Source organism: Pelodiscus sinensis, chromosome 4, assembly GCF_049634645.1.
Source record: "Pelodiscus sinensis isolate JC-2024 chromosome 4, ASM4963464v1, whole genome shotgun sequence".
Classification (NCBI taxonomy): Eukaryota; Metazoa; Chordata; order Testudines; family Trionychidae; genus Pelodiscus; species Pelodiscus sinensis.
This window is the reverse complement of record NC_134714.1, coordinates 127,154,619-127,177,198: the sequence shown is the minus strand read 5'-3', so window position 1 is coordinate 127,177,198 and position 22,580 is coordinate 127,154,619. Positions and strand designations below refer to the sequence as shown.

The window sequence follows — 22,580 nt, the reverse complement described above, 5'->3', positions numbered from 1 at the left end:
GTAGATTTTATTCTTTTTCTAAACTGCTGCAAAAAGATCTATGGGATTACCTTGTTCCAGAAAGCCTCAGCATCATACAGCTAGTTATTGTTTGTCCCTGCATGCTAGTGTAACAAAAACTAAAATGAAAAGAGAAATAAAGTGCTACACCAGAAAGCATAAAGTGGCAAATAATTTGCCACTCTCTCCCCTCCCCGTTTGCTAGTACACCTGATTCCTGCCCTGTCGTATTCCCTGCTTTTCCCAGTTGGGAGCCCCTGTCCAGCTTTTGTGAGCCTGACTGTAGACCTCTTGCAGTCTCACACCTGCCTCCTCTCTGCAGTGCTACGACTTTCTTCTGTGAGTGTAAGATAAAAAGATACTTTCTGAGAAATGGCCTGAGATCTGTAAACTCCTTTAACTTTTGCCCATCTGTTGGGCAGTGCAATCTCTCCATAATGCTTCAGCCACTGACATACAGGATTCAAATCTGTTGGGCTCGTAAGAGTCTGAGGGGTCTAGGAGTCATGTGGCTTGGCTAGACATCTGGGGGAGCGGGACAACTAGAGAGAGAGGGATATTTGGGGGAGAGGAGGCAGTGAGGACAAGGGTGACGGGTGGGGGCTGGGGAAGGAGTTGGAGCCAACCAGGGGAGATGGGAGGTGAATGTGGGTTTTAGTGGGGGCTACAGAGGCAGTGAGGATGTGGGAGAGGCCGCAGGGGCCAAGGCACTAACATTCAAGTACTCCCAGGCACTGTTTTCGCCAAGGCTGGCTTTGAGCGGGAGCAAGGTGAGCAAACTTAGTGGGAAGCACCAGGTGGGAGTCTGAATTTATTTCTAAACTTTCAGACCTTAATAACAGAACCAACTGATTCCTGATTAAAAATTGGTCTCACGTGTCAGTCTTTTCGTTTGCGAATGTGTTCATTGGGCCCTGGGATTGGATTATGCTTTCTACTAGCTTCCCAAAGACGTTGGTTAAAGGAGAGCCTGTGTTAAAACTGATTGGATTTAATAATGTTCTCATTATTAGCTCTGCACAATGGCAAAAAGACAAGTGAGTTTGGAAGCTTTCCTGCAACGAAAGCTCACTCGCCAATGCCAAGGACAGCAGTAACTGGGCCTGGCTTTTCTGGAGGTCACAATTCTGTATATAGCAGCAGTGAGTGTTACCATGATACTGTGCAGGGTTTGGGCTGTGTTAGGGTTACATTTATTATTCACAAGGCAGATTGTGGCCCTTTATTCTGAGGTCGCGATGAGTGCACAACAAAACTGCAGGATGCATATGAATCTTTTATAAAAAGATTTTCAAGTGTCAGAAGCAGCAACGTACAAGTTGGCCCTAATGCTAGCCAAATAGTAGGACAACTTTCTTAAGACGCTTAATGTACGTACAAAGCATGCACAGTTTCCTTCGTGTGTAGCCAGGCCCTCCAACGGAGGGCCAAAAGGGGGCAAATGCCCTGGGGCCCAAAGCTCCCAGCCACCCCTGCTACTGTAGCAGCAGCGTCTGGAGTCCCGAGTCCCTTTGAATTGCCACCAGAGTGCTGTTGTGCACAGCTCTGACGCCTGGGAGGGGGGAGTGTGCCACACTCTGGATGGCACTACGGACTGACTGCCCTCAGCCCTGCTCCTTTCACCCAAGGCGCCACCCCTTCTGACGCCTGACGCCCCTCCACACACACCGTGCCCCAAGGTCTGCAGTAGCTGTCCGCCCAACTGGGCGTCGCTCTATTTCATAGTAGTCTGTATCTGCTAGTGCACAGTATTGTAAAACAAGACAGCAAAAGTAGCACTAGAAACCAACACTCCTTTGGTACCTGCCTTGAACCCTGCTGCATAACACTATGACCTTTTAATTGTGCCCCCTCACTATCCACAGTTACAGCGGAGTAGGGCAACCTATTCGTGCAGCCATGGGAGAGAGGAGAGTCACTTCAGCAGTGGTACTAAACATGCTCAGTACAAGCCAAGCAGCAAATGGTGGTTGGGGGGGAGGGGGATTGACCCACCTACCCACCCACCACCTCTTGCCAGAAACTACTTGAAAACCCTAGTTTTTTTGGCAGATAACTTAGCAATTAGCTGACAAGAGCCCTGCAATGCCTATATAAAAGAAATACAATTAATAAATATTAGACCTGCTCAGCTCTAATACTAACATTCTGACATCTTATGGCGAGTCACTTAAAGGACACTGCTTAGCCTTAAAATTGTAATATATATTCTTACTTTGTTACTAACTCTGTGGCGAGAGAGAGAGTCTGTCAGGACGCCTGGGCTCTTACTATTTCAGGGGTGGGGGGAGGAAGAAAAAGAGAGAAGCAATTGATGGACCTCCTTGAATTTATTTTGTTCTTATTGAAACCCTGTTATAGTTTGAGCCTTTCTACCATCCCCTAGCAAAAAGTTCCACAGGTTGATGGTGACAAAATTATTTCTTTTGTTTGTTTTAAAGTTGCTGCCTATAAAAGTCATTGGGTGAGCTTCTTGTGTTATGTTAATAAAGGAGTAAATAACATTTTCTTATTCAATTTTTCCCAACCATTCATGATTTTCTAGACAGCTAACATACATAGCCCCCAACTTTAGTCATTTATTTTCCAAGCTGCAAAGTCCTGATCCCTTTAGTCTCTCCTCCTGTGGAAGCTCTCTTACCTGTAATCATTTGTTGCCTTTTTTCTGTTCTTTTTCCAAATCCAGTATTTTTTTTAAGATAGGGCAACCAGATCTGCATGCAATATTTAAGATGTGGACATGCCATGACTATAGAGGCAATGAGATTTTCTGTCTTATCTATTTCTTTCCCGATATTCTATTAGCTTTTTAGAGTTGCTCCATGTTCAGTGGCAATGTTTTCAGGGAACTATTCACAAAAAAAGAGATCTTTGAATCATTGAGTGGTAACAGCTAATTTAGACCCCATCATTTTGTGTATATAGTTGGGATTATATTTTTCCATGTGCATTACTTGGCATTTATCAAAATTGAATTCCACCTGCTGCTGTGTTGCCCAATTGCTCCATTTTGTGAGATCCCTTTGTAACACTTTGCAGTCAGATTTGGACTAAACTATTGAGTAAGTTTATATCATCTGCAATTTTTGCCACTTCGCTGTTTACCTCTTTTTCAGTCATTTATGAACAAGTTGAACAGCACTGGTCCCAATGTAGATGACTATTTTTCCCCCCCTATCTTTTAAATCAGCAGTTGCCAACCATTTCCAAATAGGAACCCATTTTGCCAATTAAGGAAGACCAGGCAACTCAAGACAATTCAAAAAATGTGAATGGCTCTTAAGGAATTCTCTCCACTCCACTGGAGCCAAGGGTGCGGGGGGCAGCAATGTCCCAGGACGCCCACTACACACCCACGCACATTCCGCCAGGGCACTGCACTGAACAGGGGCTCCCGAGGCTGGCCTGGCAGATGGACACTAAGGGCTGGTCAACAGGACAGAGTTACTGAGCCAGTGAAAATCCCCCCTCCGGAAGGACGTGGTTACGCTGAGCTAAGCCCCGTGCAGATAGCGCTAGGAGGGCAGAACTGGGGCTGCAGCATTTTCAGTGTAGACACGGCCCCAGCCTGCTCCACCCACAGCTGATCAGCTGCCCCCCCCCCCAGTCTTGCCACCCTCCGGTGCACGATGCCTCCATCTCCTACGACACTGACATTTACCTCTCCCATGTGCTCACCTGCCTCCTGACAGTCCCTTGCCAGACCCACTGCCCCAATAGTGACACAATGTGCACAACTCACAATGAGGCAACCTGGGTCTTACAGGCTACCCTGGCACCTTTCCTTTGATCCCACACAGCAGGAAATGGGCTTTACTCTGTTGAGGGGAACAGCCCCTGAAACCACCACGTCTCACACCCAGCTCTGCCGAGCTGCTCTAGCAAACCCCTCCCCCATTCTGTACAGCCGCACCTAACACACTCAGGGCAGATGGAACCCAGGGCTCTGGGCAGGGGAAGAGTTCAGGCCAATGGGCTAGCACCTGGTCTCCTCACTGTTTGGACCTGACAGTTTTGCTGGGCTCCATGTTTGGGAAGGGCCCCTGGAATTTCTGAGCAGCATTAAAGCCGCAGTTTGCCCGTCACTTAGCGCTGGCCGCCAGGCAGACGAGGGAGCAGGAGACATGGATGCAGCAACACTGCAGCTTTGAACCAAGAGACAGAGTGAGAGGGAGGCGACCGTGTCTGTGAGCCCCCCCCCCCCCTCGATTCAGCATCCCAGGAACTCACACCAGGATGCGGAGACAAGCCAAGATGGATCCCAGAGAGCTGGGTATTGCAGCAGCTGAGGCTGCCAGCATGGTCCCGGCCTTCAGCTTGTCCTTGCCTGACCAGCCTGAGGACTCTTTGAGCCTGGATTCCAGCTGAATCACACAGGTGAAGGTGAATGAGGGCAGATACTGGTTGCATTGCTCCTGGCAGGGAACAAGCTGTGACAGCCCCATCCAAAGAGATTCCACACCCCATGGCTGCTACCCAGTGCAACTAGCTACCCTTGTGAGATCCTGGCCACAGCAGGGGGAAAATAGGCACCGCGCATCCCAGGGAACACATGCCTTGGGACGGGGCTGGGAAGGTCACAGAGCAGAGGCAAGGTCAACACCAGAGGGCTCAGCTTGGCTCCCAGCCCATCCCTGAGTCAAAACAATAGAGACACCAAGAGTGAGGCAGGACCTGCCATGTGGGAGCCCAGGGCTGGAACAGCCGGGGATGTGGGTCAGGATTGAAGGGCACTGGCTGAGCTGGTCGCCTGCGCCCCACTCCTGGCTGTGCTCATGTTTCCTCAACATTCTTCTCCACCGGCCCAAGGAAATCATCTCATGCCCTTTGCCCATGGAAGGAGCCTGACCCTGCTTTGCTATGGCAGGGACATGACTGGCCCAGCTGCCAGCCAGGCACAGACTCTGTTAATGGTTCATTTGCTCAGGGATAAGAGGCTGGAACAGCCCCCAAGAGACCAGCAGAGACAGAACCAGCTGCTGTACAGCAGGGGCCTCACTGCCCCACCAGCTCTCTGTCCCTCCAACTTCTTTGGGGCTGCACCTTATCCCAGCACAGAGACTGCTCAGGTGAGTGGGAGCTAATGGGGCCACCCGAGGCCTGCACAGACCTGCCCTGGCATGTCAGGAGCAACAGCGAGCCAGACAGGATGTAATATTGTAGGGTCTCTGGTGGGCAGGTGTGACAGGGCAGATGGTACGGCCGTGCTGCCTCGCATTAAAGTCAACAATGGGCTAGGGGAAGGTCCGGGCAGTAGCAGGCCAGCAGGGGAAGGGAATGCCACGGGGAGGTGCAGGCCGCGGTCATCCAGAATCTCCGGAGGAGCTGGGCCGGGTGCACGGAGGCGGGGCCGGCAGGGGATGCCGGAGTGTGGCCCGTTCAAAAGGGCCGGGAGCACAGGAAGGAAGGGGGGACCAAGAAGGGAGAGGTCGTCCTTCCACCACCCATCAGGAGGCGAGCAGGGGTAAGCTTATCCCCACGCTGGGGAGTTTGAGACCCCGACCGGGAAGAAGCAGCCATGGGCAGGGCCGCGGTCCCCGTGAGTGGAGGGTTTAGGGATTCTAGCCCCCTCCACTGGGCAGGGACAAGTATCCCTGCTGTAGGGCCCTGGGCTGGGGCTTGGAGTGAGAGAGGGCCCGAGCCCCCTTCCTGGGTCGGAGGAACCGACCAATCCAGAGCGCTAAGATATAAAGCGGAGCAAGGAAAAAGACAGCTCGGGGAGCCATAAACGTTAAGTGGCACCTCCCCTTTCTCCCCCAAACATGTGGGGGGGGGGCGGGTTCTTCTTTGGATAATCTGGTTACAGCAGGGCACTGCACCCAGACTGGAGTGTTATTGCAGGGTCTTGACTCTCACGAAAACAGCTTAACAAAATTGTGAAGAGAAAAAAGTGTGAAGATTTTTTTGCCTCTTAGAAGAGAAATTTAACTCACTCGAGGGCCTGACCCATTGCTGTTTGTGTCTGGGGACATCCAAGTGACACCCAAGTGACACTTCTGCAAACTTCTCATGAAAAGTGATTTTTAAAGTGAAAATTGAAGTCAAGTGACAGGAAAAGCTACCCTGAGAATATAGCCATTGGTGCCTGGATGTGAACACCACCTGTGCACACTAGGGTCGACGGAGCCATGTAGATTTGTTGTTTTGGCAAAGTCAAATGAAGCTGCGATTTAAATGATCGCGGCTTCATTTACATTTACATGGCTGCCGCGCTGAGCCGACAAACAGCTGATCGGGTGTTTGTCGGCTCAGCGCGCTAGTCTGGACGCTCCCCTGCCGACATCAAAGCTCTTTGTCGGCAGCCCCGGTAAACCTCGTCCCATGAGGAATAATGGGGCTGCCGACAAAGGGCTTTGATGTCGGCAGGGGAGCGTCCAGACTAGCGCGCTGAGCCGACAAACACCCGATCAGCTGTTTGTCAGCTCAGCGCGGCAGCCATGTAAATGTAAATGAAGCCGCGATCATTTAAATCGCGGCTTCATTTGACTTTGCCTATCTGTCTAATCTACATGGCTCTGACGACAGAGGTATGTAGTCTAGACACAGCCTGGGTTTGTTATTGTAGGGCCTCATGATCACAGGGGCTGCAGCCAGACTGGTTTGTTATTGTACAGTCATCTCATAGGGTTTGCTATTTTGGCAGGGCTGGGAGGCTGCAGACACTCTGCATTTCTCCAGGGAGGCGGGGACAATGAGGATCGTAGGGAACTGATGGGTCTCTACCCCACAGGGCGTACCCTGCTCTGTGATTGCTGGAAGCTGCCGAGGGCCCATTCCCACCACTGGAGATGCTGATCCTGAGCTGCTCCTCCAAGCTTCGGCTGCTGGAGGGGACACTAAGGAGGGGCCTGCCTGAGACACTGCTGGTGACTGGACCTGTCTTTCACCCCCATGTGCCACTTCCTGAGACAGGGATGGGAGTGGGGAAGAAAGTTCTCTCCCCAGGGATGGGGTGGGGATTGGCTGCCTGTGCACATGTAACCCTTCTGCCAGTAGCAGCTGGAAGCCAGAAGGCCCAGTTCAGTATCTGGGGGGGGGGGGGTCCTTCAGCAATGTGATCAATTGGCTCAAGCCCCCACCCAGCAAACTGGGAAAATTTCAACCTACCCATTGGGAGCCTTTAAAGGCAATTCTTCCCCTCTCGCAAGCACTTTGTTGGAGATAGAAACAGTCTATTAACAGTAATCTAGCATTAATCTACAGAAACGCACAAAACAAAATAAACCCGTAAGCAAGACACCACCCCAGAGTCCACTGGGTAGAGTCTTTTGCTTCAGGATGTTTAGTCCAACCCCAACTCACACAGTGTGCTCCCCCCTCCCTTCAAATCCCTCACTCACGGCTCCGTCCACTCAGGGCAGACCCAGAGTCCACAGGTACATCTCCATGATGTCTCCCCTTGTTGAGCATGTGGCAATGTCGGCCACTTGCTGCCCCTGTCTGCCACCTGCCACTGCTCCCTCCAGCCACTGGCCACCTGCTGGCTGCTCCCACCAGCCGCTCCTGCCAGCCACCTCCTGCCGACAACTCCTGCCAGCCTTGTGATGGATTTGGCTCTGGGCCAAACCTAGAGATTTCAGCTTCTCAATGATTTCAGCTCCTCAATGATTTCAGCTCTTGGCCCAAAGCACAGACCAGCCAAAAAATTCCAGCATCCACTGGAATACATTTTAAAATAACAAAGAGACCCCTTATGGAGTCTGTTCTAGTTCTATCATTACAATGGGGAGTGGGGGAGGAGAAACTGGTTGAAGCATTCACAGCTCTCACCTGGAGAACATGCAGCCTGCTGGTTCAGAGTTCTGCCCTCCCCCCAGTTGACTTAACTGAGTTTTGGCAGAGGAAGGCTTGTCCATTTAAGATTCTGTACACTGACAGATTCTCTCTCCTCTGAACTCAGTTAAACACAGCCTGACTTTTCTGCATTCCCCCAATAACTACACACATTGGTGGTCATCTCTCACAATTTGTGCATTTAAAGTTAACACAGTTGTGACCCCAAACCATCCAAATTGGTTACAATGGGCAAAACACCATTCTAACTGTTGAATACCTAGCAGGCCTAAGCAAACTGAGTGAACACAACCACAGCCAGGATTCCTTTCCCATTCCAGTTATCTGTATGGAACCACTGATTCTGACTCTGCTTACAGACAGCACCTTCCCCCCATGTTCTGGCTGCTCTCTTGGCCACCCCATCCCCACCCACATCTCCTGTCTCCCATACTCTAAACCCAGCATCAATTCCTACTGCTCACCCTGCACAACTAGGGGGACCACACCCCAGCCAATCACAGGGAAGGTTGGCTTCATACCAATCAATTACAGCACAGGCAGACTGTGAGCCAGTCACTGCACAGCCAGGCTCTGTGCCAGACAGTCAGAGAGCTGGGTTGCTCTGGTTCCCTCCATTTCTCCATATGGTCACATGGCTCAAGTGAGAGAGGGAGGTCACAGTGCATTTGTCTCCATTACACACACACACACACACACACACACACACACACTCACTCAGGATCTCCCCTGCAATACAAGCCCATCAGCCACAAAGCAGGGTCCAACACAAAAATTGGGAGAGTAAATCCAGGGTGGTTAGAAGTAGGCCTGGCCTATGTCCATCAATCTCCTTTCCTCCTCTCTGTCCTTCAGCGCAACCTCTAGTGCCTGCCACATCCTCTCCATACCCAGCCTCTACACTTTTCTCCTTGCTGCTAACTTACATTCCCCAGACCACCTCATCTGTAGCTCACAGAGCTTTGGGCAGCCATCTTCCCTGGCCTTGGACCCCGATGGGCCAGCATCTATTCCGATCTAATTCCACGGCCCATCGGGGACATCAGTTGGCGGCTCCTTCACAGAGCCGTGAGCACGGGCTTGTACTCGGCGCATTTCACCCCCATCCCGGACACCTGCCCCTCTTGCGGTGTGAGGGAGAACCTGGCGCACGCTTATCTCAAATGCGCCAGGTTGCAGCCCCTATTCCGGCTCCTCCAGAACCTCTTATTGAGGTTCTGGCTGAACTTTTCTCCTCACCTTTTCCTGTACGCACACCCTATCCGTGGCCCCACAAAGTTGCAAAACCTCCTCGTCAACCTACTCCTGGCCCTAGCAAAGGCCGCCATCTACAACACCAGGAGTAAGATGTTGGACGGGGGGGTTCTCTGCGACCTTGCGGCCTATTTCCGTTCCTCCCTTGTGTCACGAATCCAGGCAGAGTTCCTCTGGGCAGCATCCACTGGCTCCATCGACAGCTTTGAGGAGCAGTGGGCACCGTCCGGGGTTCTCTGCTCGGTGTCCCCATCCAGTTCCTTAGTTATAAACCTTTAGCCTGCACTCCTTGCCCCTTTCGTCATTATTTGTCCCCAGTAATTAATTGAACACGGGTCCAGTCGTCCCTCCCGCAAGGCCCTGGCCTTGGTCCACTGAATCCATTGTGAGGTGGTAACCAGTGTTCCCTCTAATCTTTTCCATCCAAGTGCAGATTTTTTCATCTATGTGTGGATTAATTGATGTGCATTATGCCATGTACAAATGTGCACCACCAGGAGAAACAAAAAACCTAGCTGTGGGCACTCTGATAATCAGCAGGGCAGCATTTGAAGTGCTTGAGAGGCCTCACAGGTGCACAGCTAACAGGGGACACTGGCAGGAGACCATCGTGACCAAGAGAAACCCGTGGTGTCAGACCCAGGGGCAGGAATGGGGAGGTGGAGGTCATTTTACAGAAGGCCTAAAATCTCCCCTAACGTGCAAGGGATCCCGAGATGCCGAAACCCCTCAGTAAACATTGGGAGGCTTCAGACAAAGCTGGAACTGCTGCCCCTCCCCCCAGCTCTGATCCCCAAGACCGCCATGTGCTGGTGGTGCTCAGTCCTGCCAGAGGGCAGAGGCCTGGACTTACTGGCCTCTTGCAAGGCCTTCCAGTTGTAGGATCCTAGGACTCTCTGTCTCTGGCAGGTCCACGGTGCTGTGATGAACATAAACCGTGGGAACCCGGCTGGACAGGAGGTGCTGGTGGATTCGTGGCCTGAGTTCAAAGTCGTCCTCACTCGACCTCGCAGAGAGGTGCCAACTCACAGCCACCGTGCTGCACCTGGGGGAACGGCGTATGCAATGGGACCCAGAGCATTTCCTCTCTAGGGGCCCTATAGGGACTGGGACTTGGGCCCTTCTTTGGCCCCACAGGGGAGAGGCTGGCTTGGGGACAGGGACATACAGCTCTTCACCTCTAAGAGACTCAGAGTAGGGGTCAAGTTTGTACAGTGGGTCATCAGTGGGAGCATTTGCACAAGGGGGCAGGCAGATCCATCATTCTATTGGAAGTTCCCCACTTGGCTCCATGTCTCCCCGGCAGGTGGCATCGGATGACTCTGATTTCTGCACCAACACGTATGCAGTGCACTACCGGGACCTGGGTGCCTGCCGGGCCCTGCTGGGCAGTGCTGTCAACTGGGACCAGGCCTTCCGCATCCACGGTAATGTGGGGTACACACCACTGGGGAGAGCCCCCCAGCAACTGAGTATCTGTGCTGTCCAGGCCACCTCCCAGGATCTTGCCCTCCCCGAACCTCTCAGCTCCCCCAAAATTCCAAGGATGTTCCCAAGAGCAGTATGGGGGGCTGGCGTACATGGGGCATCCCCTTGCCAGATATATGGGCTCAGATTGGTTCAGCTGACCACATCCCCGTCCCTGAGGCAAGTGGGTTTGGAAGCTCAGACTTCTGCCCCTCCTGCCCTCTGTGCCAGGCTGGGCTCCCCACATTTACGGGCCCTTTTCTCACCACCCTTCATTCCCTGACCCCACGGTACATGGTCCATCGCTGCCCCCTGCAGGATTCCGTGACGGGCTCTATGAGGCCTCCAGGGACATTGCAGAGACCAAAGGGGCCAAGCTGGACGTGCTCCGCTACTTCACCTACCTCCACTCGGATCCCAGCTCCTTGCCCGAGATCCGGTCAGTGTCTGCCTGCGCCGCAGGGCCCACACTGGTGGGGCGGGGGAGGAGGAAGAGTGGCGGAGCAGAAAACAGTCCGAGCGGCCGGGGCATTGGCCAGCAGGGCACTGGGATGCCCAGGCTCTGTTTGGCTGCTCTCCATGCAGGGCCTGGTGCACTGGGGTCCTGTTGCCACCAGCAGAATCCCAGTGGGACTGGCGCTGAGCCCAGCCTCCCTCAGGGACCCCGCAGAGACAGGGGAGTGTGGCCATGGGCTGGCACTACCCATGGATGGGGAGATCCCTTCGGTGCCTGCACAGGAACTCTAATCTCTACCAGGAGACCCAGATCCAAATGGCTTCTGTGCCACCGGTGGGGCCCTGCCTGTGGCCCCAGGCACCCCTGCAATCAGTTACTGGCTCTGGTGGGGTTTGGACACTGAGTGGCCAACCTCCGCCCATTCCTGCACCACGTCTCACCTGGGCCAGGATAGAGAGGAGCCTGCCCTGCCCACAGCCTGTTCAGAACTTGGCTTTTCACCCTAGACACAGAAACTGTGTCTAGACTGGCCAGTTTATCCGGAAAATCAGCCGCTTTTCCGGAAAAACTTGCCAGCTGTCTACAGTGGCCACTTGAATTTCCACAAAAGCACTGACTTCCTACTGTAAGAAATCAGTGCTTCTTGCGGAAATACTATGCTGCTCCCATTTGGGCAAAAGTCCCTTTTGCGCAAAGCTTTTGCACAAAATGTCCAGTGTAGACAGCTCAGATTTGTTTTCCGCAAAAAAGCCCCGATTGTGAAAATGGTGATCGGGGCTTTTTTTGCGGAAAAGCGCGTCTAGATTGGCACAGACGCCCTTCCGCAAAAAGTGCATTTGCAGAAAAGCGTCTGTGTCAATCTAGACTCTCTGTTCTGAAAATGCTTTTAACGGAAAACTTTTCCGTTAAAAGCATTTCCGGAAAATCATGCCAATCTAGATGCAGCCAGAGAGGGGGTGGTACCTGGGCGGGTGATTTGGGGAGTGGGGAGGTATCTACCAAGAGAAGGAAGTGCTCCGTTCTAACAAGAAGGGACATTGGGCAGTGGTGCTACCATGTGGCTAAGAGGGGAAAGGCCCCGTCCATGTCCCATTTCTCCCACCCCCGCCGCCTGGGCCAACAAATCTCCCTGTGCTGGGGTCAGATCAGAACTAACCCCTTGTGCAGTGTGGGTACCTTGCTGGTTGCTAGGCTTGGGTTGTGAGTGACCTCCACTGGCTGCTGGCTGCAGCACGGCCCAGCAGGGCAGGGGATGAGTCATTATGCAAGGGGGCTTCAAACCTGTCTGACGAGTTCTTCCCCTGGGAAGAAGGGAAGGGGAGCCCTGGCTGGGAGTGAATGGGATAGTTTCTGTCTGGGAGCATGGAGGAGACAGCCTAGGGAAAGGGGCTGGAATTTAGGGGCCCAGTCTCCCCCATCTCAAGGGGGGCTGAGGCATCCTAGGCCTGCCCTGGAACCAGATTACATCTGTGCTGTATCCTGGAGAAGCAATAAACTCCCTCTTTCTACTGGCTGGTGGAGTCTCTCCGTGCCATTACGGGGGTGCAGGAGATGGGAAAACCCCAACGCGTTGTCACACCCCTCATGGGGAGAAATGCCCTGCAATTTCCATCCCTGTCAAGAGGCAGCTCCTCACCTCAGCATTTCACTCTCTCATTAACTCCTCTGGAGTCCCATAAGCCTGGCCAGGTCTGGAGCCTGGATTACAAAGACCATCATAGGAATTGCCCCCACCTGGGCTTGGGGGTGGGGCAGTCCAGTGTGACTGGCTGCCTCTCCCACACAGTATCTTGGGGAAGAGCAAGCCAATCAAAGCTGCTGTAGTAAGAAGTCCCTGTCCCTCCTCTTCCAGCAATAATGTAACAGCAGAAATTGCTCAACATCTCAGGGAAGTTCTGCTCCCTCCTTCCCTTCCCCTGCTGTGAGCAATGGGACAGCAAGGTGTGCCTGCTCCCCTTATCCCAGGAACAACTAGGAAGGGCAGAGGGGAACCCACAGGAGCCCCCAAGGGCAGGGCGGGGAGGAAGAACCGAGGAGGTGCCAAGGGGAGGCTGAGGGTGCCTGTGAAGGGGCAGAATGATTTGCTGGGGAGGAAATGGGAGGGGACTATCACCATAGTAAATCATAGAGCCCTGGCAGGGTTGGGGACAGGGGAGATCAGCTCTCAAGGGAGACCAGCAATCCAGTGTCATTTTAAAAAACAAACAAAAAACTTGTGATGTTCGGGCCAGTCGTCATCCTGGGGTCTCATTCCCCATCACTGATCCTTTGGGCTCTGTCCTGTTGCTCTGCCCCCCTAGGCTGGACCCGGCTCTGAGGCTCTCGCCCCTGGATGTCTCCCATGTCGACCTGCTGAATGAGACGTGGCTCTTTGGGGGGAATGAGAGGAGCAGGAAGTACCTGGCCAGCCTCATCCGCCACTTCCCCAGTGCCTGCCTCCTGGATGCCACCGGCCGCCCTGTCAGCTGGACAGCTTCAGATGCATTTGGTGCCATGGGGCCCGCCTACACTCTGCCACAGCACCGGAGGTGTGGCTATAGTATGGTGCTGACTAACTTGATGGCCAAGCAGCTCCATGCTCTAGGCTTCCCCAGTTACGGCAACGTGCGGGTGGAGAACTTCGAACCACAGAAGATGTTGGAGCGACAGGGCTTCCAGCGCCAGCCAAACTTGTGCTACTTCATCCTCCACAACACAGCACTGAACACAGACCCCACGCTAACCCCCAGGCCAGCAGGCGAGTCACCAGCCTAGCGGCCCAGGGCAGCTCACAAGGGAAGGGCAGACAAGTCTGGGAATCATTGGTAGGACAAGTGGAACCACTAACATCTCCCACCTCCAGCCACACAGGCCTTGCCCCTCCCCAGGTTTGCAGGATCTGTCCAACTCTGAGCCCCATAACCTTCCCTTCTTGGCAGACTCTGCTCTCCCACCCCATACACAAAGCATCTGCTCTGCTGCTTCTCCCCTGCTTTCCTTGAGGGAGCTTCTTGTGTGTATTGCCTCCATCAGCAATGTGTCATCCTCTCCGCAAACTGCCAGAGACCTCACCCCAATCTCCCTCTCACCCCGTCCCTCTCCACCTTCCGTCACATCTCTGCTCACGGCAGCCTGCTCTTCTCAGATCTTCCCCCCCCTCCTGGACGGGACAAAAACAGTAGCTGTAAACAGGGTGGCAGGAGCTGCTCCATTGGCCTCCTTGAGCAGTGAGTTCTGGCCATAATGCTTCTAACAGGGGATCCAAATGGTTGTTCCTCATGGCTACAAGCCAGCCCGAGAGTGCTCCCTTATCAAGGTTTCCCTCAAGGGACAGCCTGTCTCAGTAACTCAAGGGTTAAACTCCTTAAACCAAACTTACTGATCATCTGCAAACCAAACTTCACAATCCCCAAGAACTCCTGGCCTGAGGTTACACCCCAAAGCAACCCAGAGTTGTTAGATTCAGCACCACCGAGATGAGGTGCCCAAATTCCCTTAACCCCACCAGTCATTGGCTGATAGCAGGAACCATTTCATGCTTTGTCATCCCAGCTGCAATTAAACCAATTGTTGCAGAGACCTTTGAGTGTTTCCTGGAATTACTAACGAGCACAGCTGGGACCACGTGGGCAAGGGGAGCACCAAAATCACAGCTAGGACCACACAGCCCCTTTTCAGGGAAAAGTTATTGTTTGCTCCCAGAAAGTGTTGGCTTTGTTTGCAAGCACTGAAGGGCTGAAAGCCACAGTAGTCTGGGCTTGTGATCTGGTCAGGGGCTTGGTGTCTGCAGCAGGAAATGTCAGGTCAAATATTCAGGCTTCCTTTTGAAGGGCATCCAAGGGGACCAGTTGGAGCTGCCCCACCTCATTTCTAGAATCACTAAACAGCTCCACTGGGGGCACTGAAGAGTAGGGTTACCAGGTAGGTTTAGAAAAAATACCGGACACACTTGATGGCGGGGGGGGAGAGACTGGCCGGAAAGGGGGAGGGGGCAGCATGGCCGGCCAGGGGAGATGGGGGGCAGGGTTGGGGGCAGCGCAGCTGGTCAGGGGAGATGGGGAGGAGAACCCACCAGCAGGAAGCAGGGGTGGCTGGGAGGGAGTTGAGGGCAGCGGAGCAGTTCAGGGGAAGGGGGGGCGGGACTGACTCAGTCACATGCAGATCCTGGGGCACTGTCAGTCCTGTGCATGGTCTTGAGAAATGCAAGTGAGTCTGGCTGCGGCTCCACCACACTCTCAGGAGCAGGGACATGGCTTCTCCTCCTCCCCAAGGCATCAGATGTAGCCAGGCTCCCAGCCACTCCCCCGCCCGGCTTCTGTCCAGCACCCAGCCAGAAATCCAGGAAATACTGGACATTGCACATGTCCAGTATTTTCTGGAATTTTTTTTTTATTACCAGACACAGGCCCCAAAAACTGGACTGGCTGGTAAAATATCGGACACCTGGCAACTCTATGAAAAGCAAACACTTCCCAGCTCCCAAGCTCGTTGGGTCTTTGATGCCTCACTCAGGCCCAGGGAATGGGGAGAAGCTGCCGTGCCATAGGGGGAAAAGGCTCCATGTCCCATTCCCCACCTCCTGAGCTCACCAGTTCCTCCCTCCCCTTGGCGCTACCCTGCCCCTCTCCGCTCTCAGGCTGGACTCTGCCATGAGGCTCTCGTTCTTGGACATCTCCCACGCTGACCTGCTGAATGTCACGTGGCCCTTCAGGGCGGGACCGAGCAGAGCCGGCAATACCCGGCCAACCTGGTCCTCCACTTCCCCAGCTTCCGCCTCCTGAACACCAGTAGCCATTCCATGGAGCGTCTTGGGCCACTTTGGTGCCATGGTTCACGGCGACACCCTGCCCCAGCGCCGTGGCCGTGGCTACATGCAGGTGGTCAGCACCATGACAGCCAAGACGCCGCATGCCTGCCTGTGACCTTGTGCTACAGGAAAAACCTCCTGTCGAAAGGCTGCCGAGGAGACAGGGTTTTCAGCCCAACCTCTGCCACAGCATCATCCACACCCCAGGGACACTGGTGGTCCCTGCCAGAGAACCGTGGCCCAGTGGCACCCCCCCCCCCCCCCACCTAACTCCCCTGGCCCAGCAGGGCTGAGGGCCATATATAGGCTCCTTGGCGGAACACCCGAGGGGAACGGAACTCTCACCAAGGCGGAAAAATCTGGTTGGAACCGGTTCCCCAACGGTCTCTGAACGTTCTAGAGGGAGAGGGCAAAGCCCACGATGGGGTTAAAGGTGACCCATTCCATTTTGTTTTACATCAAAATCACGAATTTAACATTATCACTAGCACAGTCATAAACTTCCAACACAACTACATAGATTCCAGATTAACTACTAACAACCTTCCCCCCGGGCAGCCTGCTCTCATCAACTCTTTCCCCTTCTCCTGGATGATATGGGAACAACAGCTTTAAACAGAGTGGAAGGGGCTGTGCAAAATTGGGCCCCATTCAGCAACATCTCCTTGAGAGGGGTGTGCTGGACATGATGCTTCTAGCACATGATGCATCTGGTTGTACCCCATGGATACCAGCCAGCACAAGGGTGCTAAGGACACACTCAATGGACAGCATGTCTCACTAATTCAAGGGTTAAATACCTCCCAGGGACATTGATTATCCTCAAACCAAACTTCCCTATCCCCAAGGACTCCTGGCCTGAGGTTCCACCCACAAGTGACTCAGACATTTTCAATTCAGCCCCATTCAGCCATGATGCCCAACCACTGGCTGATAGCAAGAAGTATTTTGGGTTTTGTGATCCTCTCTCTCATTTAACTCATTGTTGCAGACCCTTTAATGTGTTTTTGTTAGAGGGGGAAGAGGAACCCAGCATCCAGTGGGAGAGCACAGCAGTGAACTCACCTGGCTCTAGTTATAGAATAAGGAAACACGCAGTCCTGCCCCTGAGGCTGTCTACACTGCAGCGATTTGCACAACAGTTCTCATGCAAAAACTTGCAGAGCGTCTACACTGCACACGCGTTCTTGCACAAGTAAATTTACAGTAAGGCATTGGAAAACAGGGCTTCTTGCGCAAGAGTTATTCCTCTCCCCACAAGGAATAAGCCCTCTTGCGCAAGAGCTCTTCCACAAGGCAGTGTAGACAGGCAGCAGGGGTTTCTTGCACAAGAAAGCCCTACGGCTAAGATGGCCATCACAGCTTTCTTGCACAAGAGCGTCTACACTGCCATGGACGCTCTTGTGCAAGAGCGCACCTCTTCCACAAAAGCACATGGCAATGTGGATACACTCTTGTGGAAAACCTTTTGCACAAGAACTCTTGCACAAAATGGTTCTGGCACAAGAAGCCTGCAGTGTAGATGTAGCTTGAGTGTTTCCAGCTGTGTCTTTGATTCAGGCAGCTGCACACAACATCAAGCCAATGCCCTGTCTGTAGCCGATTCCTCCTCTATGCCCCACTCAATGTTTGGTGCCAGCTGCTGGCTTCACCCCAGGACTTGTCCTTTGAGAAATGCCAGCTGGGCCAGGCCTCGTGCTCTGCATCTCACTCGGCTCTGATGATTTCAGCCTTATTTGCTCTAGCCAAGGGAGGGCTATGCAGGGCTCCCTCAGACCTGCTGCCCATAGTCACTGCTTTGGCAGAGGGCCACCTAGATACTGCCTCCCCTTGAAGTTTTCTGACTTCATAAAATCTTTCACATGGCAAGCCCATACGCAGGGAGATGGGAGGTGAAGGGGGCAAAAGCACCCCCCAAGGTCTCCCAAGCAAGCATGGTCTGGCTGGCCAGAGGAAGGCCAACCAGGGGAAGGCTGGGGCTGATTTTCCTGCTTACTTTGGGGGGGGGGGACCATAGGGGTGCATTTACACCCTTGCAGTCCACATTTAGGAAAAAAGCACACACACACACACACACACACACACACACAAACTCCTGCATATGGGCCTGCATGGTCACACTGCTTTGCTGCAGACAGGCCCAACCCGAAAGGCAGAGCACGCCCCTCCTAGAAAAGCCAACGTCCCCTTCTATCGTAGAGCCACGCTCCACTAGCCACAGGCTGCACCTTTAGTTAGGTGACCTGTCACCCAGGGAACAATAAGTACAGCTCGCACGCTCCACTGCCACACAATACGGCTAATATTTCATTGCTCCAGTAGCCAAGACTGACACAATCTTTAATCACAACCCAGATGTTCATGCAGGGATTATGAACTCATGACTTCCCCTGCCTGCATCCAGACCCCAACATTGTGCCAGAGGTCAAGTCAATGTCTGCCCCTACCATGCAGCCCACAGAGGGGGCCCCGGGACAGCCGGAGAACCACCCAGGTTCTGGGCTGCTGTCTCTTTCTTTCACCCCATGCACAGGCCAAGGCACAGGGGTTTTGATGCCACCAGCACAATTTACACTCAGCCCAGCCTTCCTCAGGAACTCTACAGGAAGCATAACCATGGGGGAGAGCAAGACATGAAGTGGGAGATTCCTGCTTCTGCATCTGTACATGGCCCCCTAACCTCAGCCAGGAAAAAGCTAATGCAAATGGATTCAGTGCCCTGAAGGAGCTTGTCACAGGGCAGACGCGTTGCTATAGCACCTCCAGCCAAGTAGCTTGTTTGGCTCACTGGACACCTCCCTTTAGCTGGTGTCTCCCCGTGTTTCTCTTTCACCTTGGCATCTTCTTCAGGACACCACCTACCAGCAGTGCCCACTCCAGTGTGGGAGCTCCCCTGCTAGGGGTTGGTGTTTATCCTGCTTGCACTCCAGGGTCCTCCCCTCCCAAGGGACCCCCAGTTCTTCTCCCAGGGAACACACAGTTCTCCTGTGAACCCCTGCCAGTCTTCATCTAGCCCCTGCCTTCAGCAAACTGCAGTCTGTAATGGCCACTCATCACCGGCAAAGGGGTGTGGACCTGCTGCCTACCATTCTACAGCCCTAGTAGCCTCTGGTCTTTTTTCAGGCCCTGCAGCCTGGGAGCTTGCTTAGTCAGAACCTCCCCAGCCCGGCCTTCCTGCCCCAGCAGTGCTCTACCACCAGGAAGCCTCCTGCTTCCCTAGCAATCAGATCCCTACTGCTCTACTCCAAAGCAGCAGTCCTTTATATAGCCCCCAGCTGGGCCCTCATTAGCCAAAACTGCCTCAGCTGGGGCTTTGCTCACAGCCCTTGCTCAGGGATGAGGTTTTGCCCTTAAAGAGCCAGTGCAGGACAAAGGCCCTGTCCCAGAGCCCCACTCACAGTCCCTGGTGGACTGGGCACGCTTGCCATCTGCCATGGCAGGGTTTGGGGCAGGGAGTGGTTCTTAGGGTTGCCTGGTGTCCGGTATCCCACCAGACAGTCTGGTATTTGAGCCCTCTGCCTGGTAAAATAAATCAGACAATACTGGACACGTGTGCAGTGTCTGGTATTTTCTGATTTTTCCGGCTGGGCACCGGATGGAAGCCTGACGTGGGCAGACCTGCCCCCGCCAGGCTTCTGCGCAGGCTCCCAGCACCGATCATGGCCCCGCCTGCCAGTCTGGGAGTTCCAGCTGGGAGACGGGGTTGCAATCCCCACTTATTCCGTGTTCCTTTTTTTTTTTTTGCTCGACCAAAAAATACCGGGTGTCCGGTGTTTTTTGGGAGACCATCTGGCAACCCTAGTGGTTCTCTTCTCTTCACCCCTGTACCTAGCATGGAGAGGAACTTGCCTTGGCTACAGACTGAGCAGAACAGATAGGCCCCTGGAGACTGCGCAGAGATAGGGAAGGAGCTCTAGTGGGAGCCCAAATCACCTGAATACATTTGGGAATGCTGGGAGCCCCAGACTTCTCACTCGCGCTTGGGGGGCTGGGCAGGGGGAATCCAATACTCCTCAGACTTCAGAAAGAATCTCAAGATTTTGGGGTATGACACCTACCTGCTGATCCTGGTGCAGGACTCTGCTGCCCCGTGCTGGATGCAGCTGTGAGGCTCTTGTCCCTGGACACCTCCCTCACCGACATGCAGAACGAGACATGGTCCTATGAGGATGACGAGCAGAGCCAGGGGTTCCTCTCTGGACCGGTCCACTATTCTCTAGCTCCTTCCTCCCGGAGGCTGCCAGTCGTCCCATCAGCTGGAATCTCATGGGCCTGGTCCGTGCCACGCTACACAGCTACCCCATGGCCCAGCATGGCTATGGGGGCATGCTGCTTACCAATGTCACGGCCAAGTGGATGTACACGGAGGGTTATCCCAGCTAGGGCTTCCTGGTCCGGAGCAAACACCCCATGCAGAGGCTGCAAGAGAGCCCAGACTACCACTGTCTGCCTCTTCATCCTCCACAACCCAGCACCAGGCACAGCCCCTTCCTGAACCCTCAGCCCAGTCACCATAGGGACCTGACATAACAGAGGAACCCAAGGGTTTGGATGGCCTTGGGATCAGCATTGGGCTCTGGGATGCAGAATATCTTCCAGCTCTGTCTCTTTCCTCTAGCCCCATCATTGGCCTGACAGACTCTGTCCCTACTCTCCAAAAAAGCTCTGGATTGCAATCCCTTTTGCCAGGTGTTGTCTGCAGTAACAAGAAAAGGTTCAACTACCTAGACCAGGGGTGAGCAATAAGTTTTTGCCAGGGGCCACTTCAAAAATGTTTGAAGTGGCCCCAGGCCACGCTGGAAGGAGCAGGGCCTCAAATGGAAGAGGTGGGGCCATGATGCTTTGGGCTGCTCCAGGCACAGATCATGATTGGTCTGGGGGTGGGGGAGCCCCTTTGCTCCCCCTTCCCACTAAGCACCCATGCCCCGGCAGTCGGAAGAGACGTCTCCTGGTTCCCCACCTCCAGGCCAATTAGGGCCTGGGGGCGGGGGAGCACATGAAGCCTCCTCCCACCCTGCCAGGAGCACATGGCACTTCTAAGTGCAGAGTGGGAACAGATTGGAGGAAATTTCGCTTCAAAGCGCCACATGCTCATGTCAGGGTGGAGGAAACTTCGTGTGCTTCCCCTGCCCCCAGGTCCTAACTGGCCTGAGAGCACGGGAACAGCAGGGACTCCACAGGCCAGATCAACTCGCTTGGCGGGCCGGATCCAGCCTGCGGAGGCTTTTTTGCCCACCCCTGACCTAGACCTTTGTTTAGAAAACTAGTAAATATCATGGGTTTGAGCCCCCACCCAGAATTTCTGGGGTCACTATCTTCACCAGGAGAGAGGCAAATATTTCCCCTGTCCCAAGTCCTAAATTTGTGTATGAAACAAGGAGGGCTTCTGAGGTGGGAACGGGAACCAAGCATCATCTTGGGAAAGCACAGCAACCATATGCATCTATGGCTGTGTCTAGACTGGCAAGTTTTTCCACAAAAGCCAGAAGCTTTTGCAGAAAAACTTGCCAGCTGTCTACACTGGCCGCTTGAATTTCCACAAGAACACTGACTTCCTACTGTCTGAAATCAGTGCTTCTTGAGGAAATACTATGCTGCTCCCGTTCGGGCAAGAGTCCAAAGGGCCAGTGTAGACAGCTGAGATTTGTTTTGTGCAAAAAAGCCCCGATCGCGAAAATGGTGATCGGGGCTTTTTTGCGGAAAAGCGCGTCTAGATTGGCCACGGACGCTTTCCGCAAAAAGTGCTTTTGCGGAAAAGCGTCCGTGCCAATCTAGACGCTCTTTTCCGCAAATGCTTTTAACGGAAAACTTTTCCGTTAAAAGCATTTGCGGAAAATCATGCCAGTCTAGACGTAGCCATATAGGTGAATAATAAATAAATGTCTCCTCCCACTCTAAGGTATCTTCAGCCATGTCCTCTGAGTCATTCCTCCTCCACTGGTGGGATGACCCAAAACAACTGTCCCTTCAAAAGTTGCTTCCCCTCCTTCCTCTGCTGTGGCCCAGTCTCAGTTAGGTGAAGCTGGTAGCATTATCCCAGAGCCCGTGAGAGTATTCAGGCAGGTGCATCTCCGTAAGTTCCATTCCTTACCCACCTACAGTGATCCTAGCTTGTTAGAACAGCACTAGGACATCATTGGGCTTTGCCCAGCCGAGGGGTGATTTCCCGCAGATCCTCATCATCTTCTCACTGCCTCACAGCAAGGAACTAACTGACCAAAATCTTCCCTGAAGAATTACCCACAGCACATCAAACTGCTAACCAGAGGCCTTACCACTACCCATGTACTTATTACAATAAAGCACTTTACCCTCTATTTGTTTTAGATTGAATTCCTGCACCATTCACCAGGCCACCCCTTTCAAAACCAATGAGACATCCTTGTGATTTTGGTTAGGTTGACACCTTCCACCAGGGTACACTCAGTACAGTCTCATTACTCAAGTGCTGCCCAATAAGGAAAACAAATCTTTATGGAGCTAGTACCTAAAATTTAGAAGAATTTTAAGCAAAATGACCCAAACGTTCATGCTGGGACAATGGGTAAAAAAAGGCAAATGAGCTCAGGTTTCTTCTGTCTCTTCTCCCAGATGTCAACAGATGACAGCAGAGAGCCCCATTGAGTGTCTGTCCCTCTGGTTTCAAGGGGTAGCCGAGTTAGTCTATGCAGAAAAAACAACAAATGGTCTGGTAGCACTTTATAGACTAACAAAACATGTAGATGGTATCCTCGTAAAATGAGGGTCACAGGATTCAGAATAAGTCACCCGTTATTTTGAAACGATTTCGCTATAACGGGCTTGCTGTGGAGACGCTCACTT

General features: G+C 53.2%; 1 protein-coding gene across 2 annotated transcripts; it reads left to right on the top strand.

The window, feature by feature from the left end:
* The first annotated feature begins 4,921 nt into the window (after nucleotides 1-4,921).
* Nucleotides 4,922-14,528, top strand: LOC102462715 (glycine N-acyltransferase-like protein 3). Of its 2 annotated transcripts, XM_075928542.1 has the most exons (6): nucleotides 4,922-5,069; nucleotides 6,731-6,866; nucleotides 9,958-10,065; nucleotides 10,355-10,475; nucleotides 10,834-10,954; nucleotides 13,273-14,528. In XM_075928542.1, the coding sequence occupies exons 2-6, from the start codon at nucleotides 6,789-6,791 to the stop codon at nucleotides 13,724-13,726; spliced, it is 882 nt and encodes a 293-aa protein (XP_075784657.1). In that variant the 5' UTR covers nucleotides 4,922-5,069; nucleotides 6,731-6,788; the 3' UTR covers nucleotides 13,727-14,528. The 2 variants fall into 2 exon arrangements, with proteins under 2 accessions (XP_075784657.1, XP_075784658.1); XM_075928543.1 differs by lacking the exon at nucleotides 9,958-10,065.
* Nucleotides 14,529-22,580: the final 8,052 nt, after the last annotated feature.

Bases quoted from the DNA above. Each gene is read 5' to 3' on its own strand.
- LOC102462715 (XM_075928542.1), top strand. From the start codon at position 6,789: ATGCTGATCCTGAGCTGCTCCTCCAAGCTTCGGCTGCTGGAGGGGACA. The intron at 6,867-9,957 runs GTGACTGGACCT...TGTCTCTGGCAG, and splicing joins GCCTGCCTGAGACACTGCTG to GTCCACGGTGCTGTGATGAA. The intron at 10,476-10,833 runs GTAATGTGGGGT...TGCCCCCTGCAG, and splicing joins CCAGGCCTTCCGCATCCACG to GATTCCGTGACGGGCTCTAT.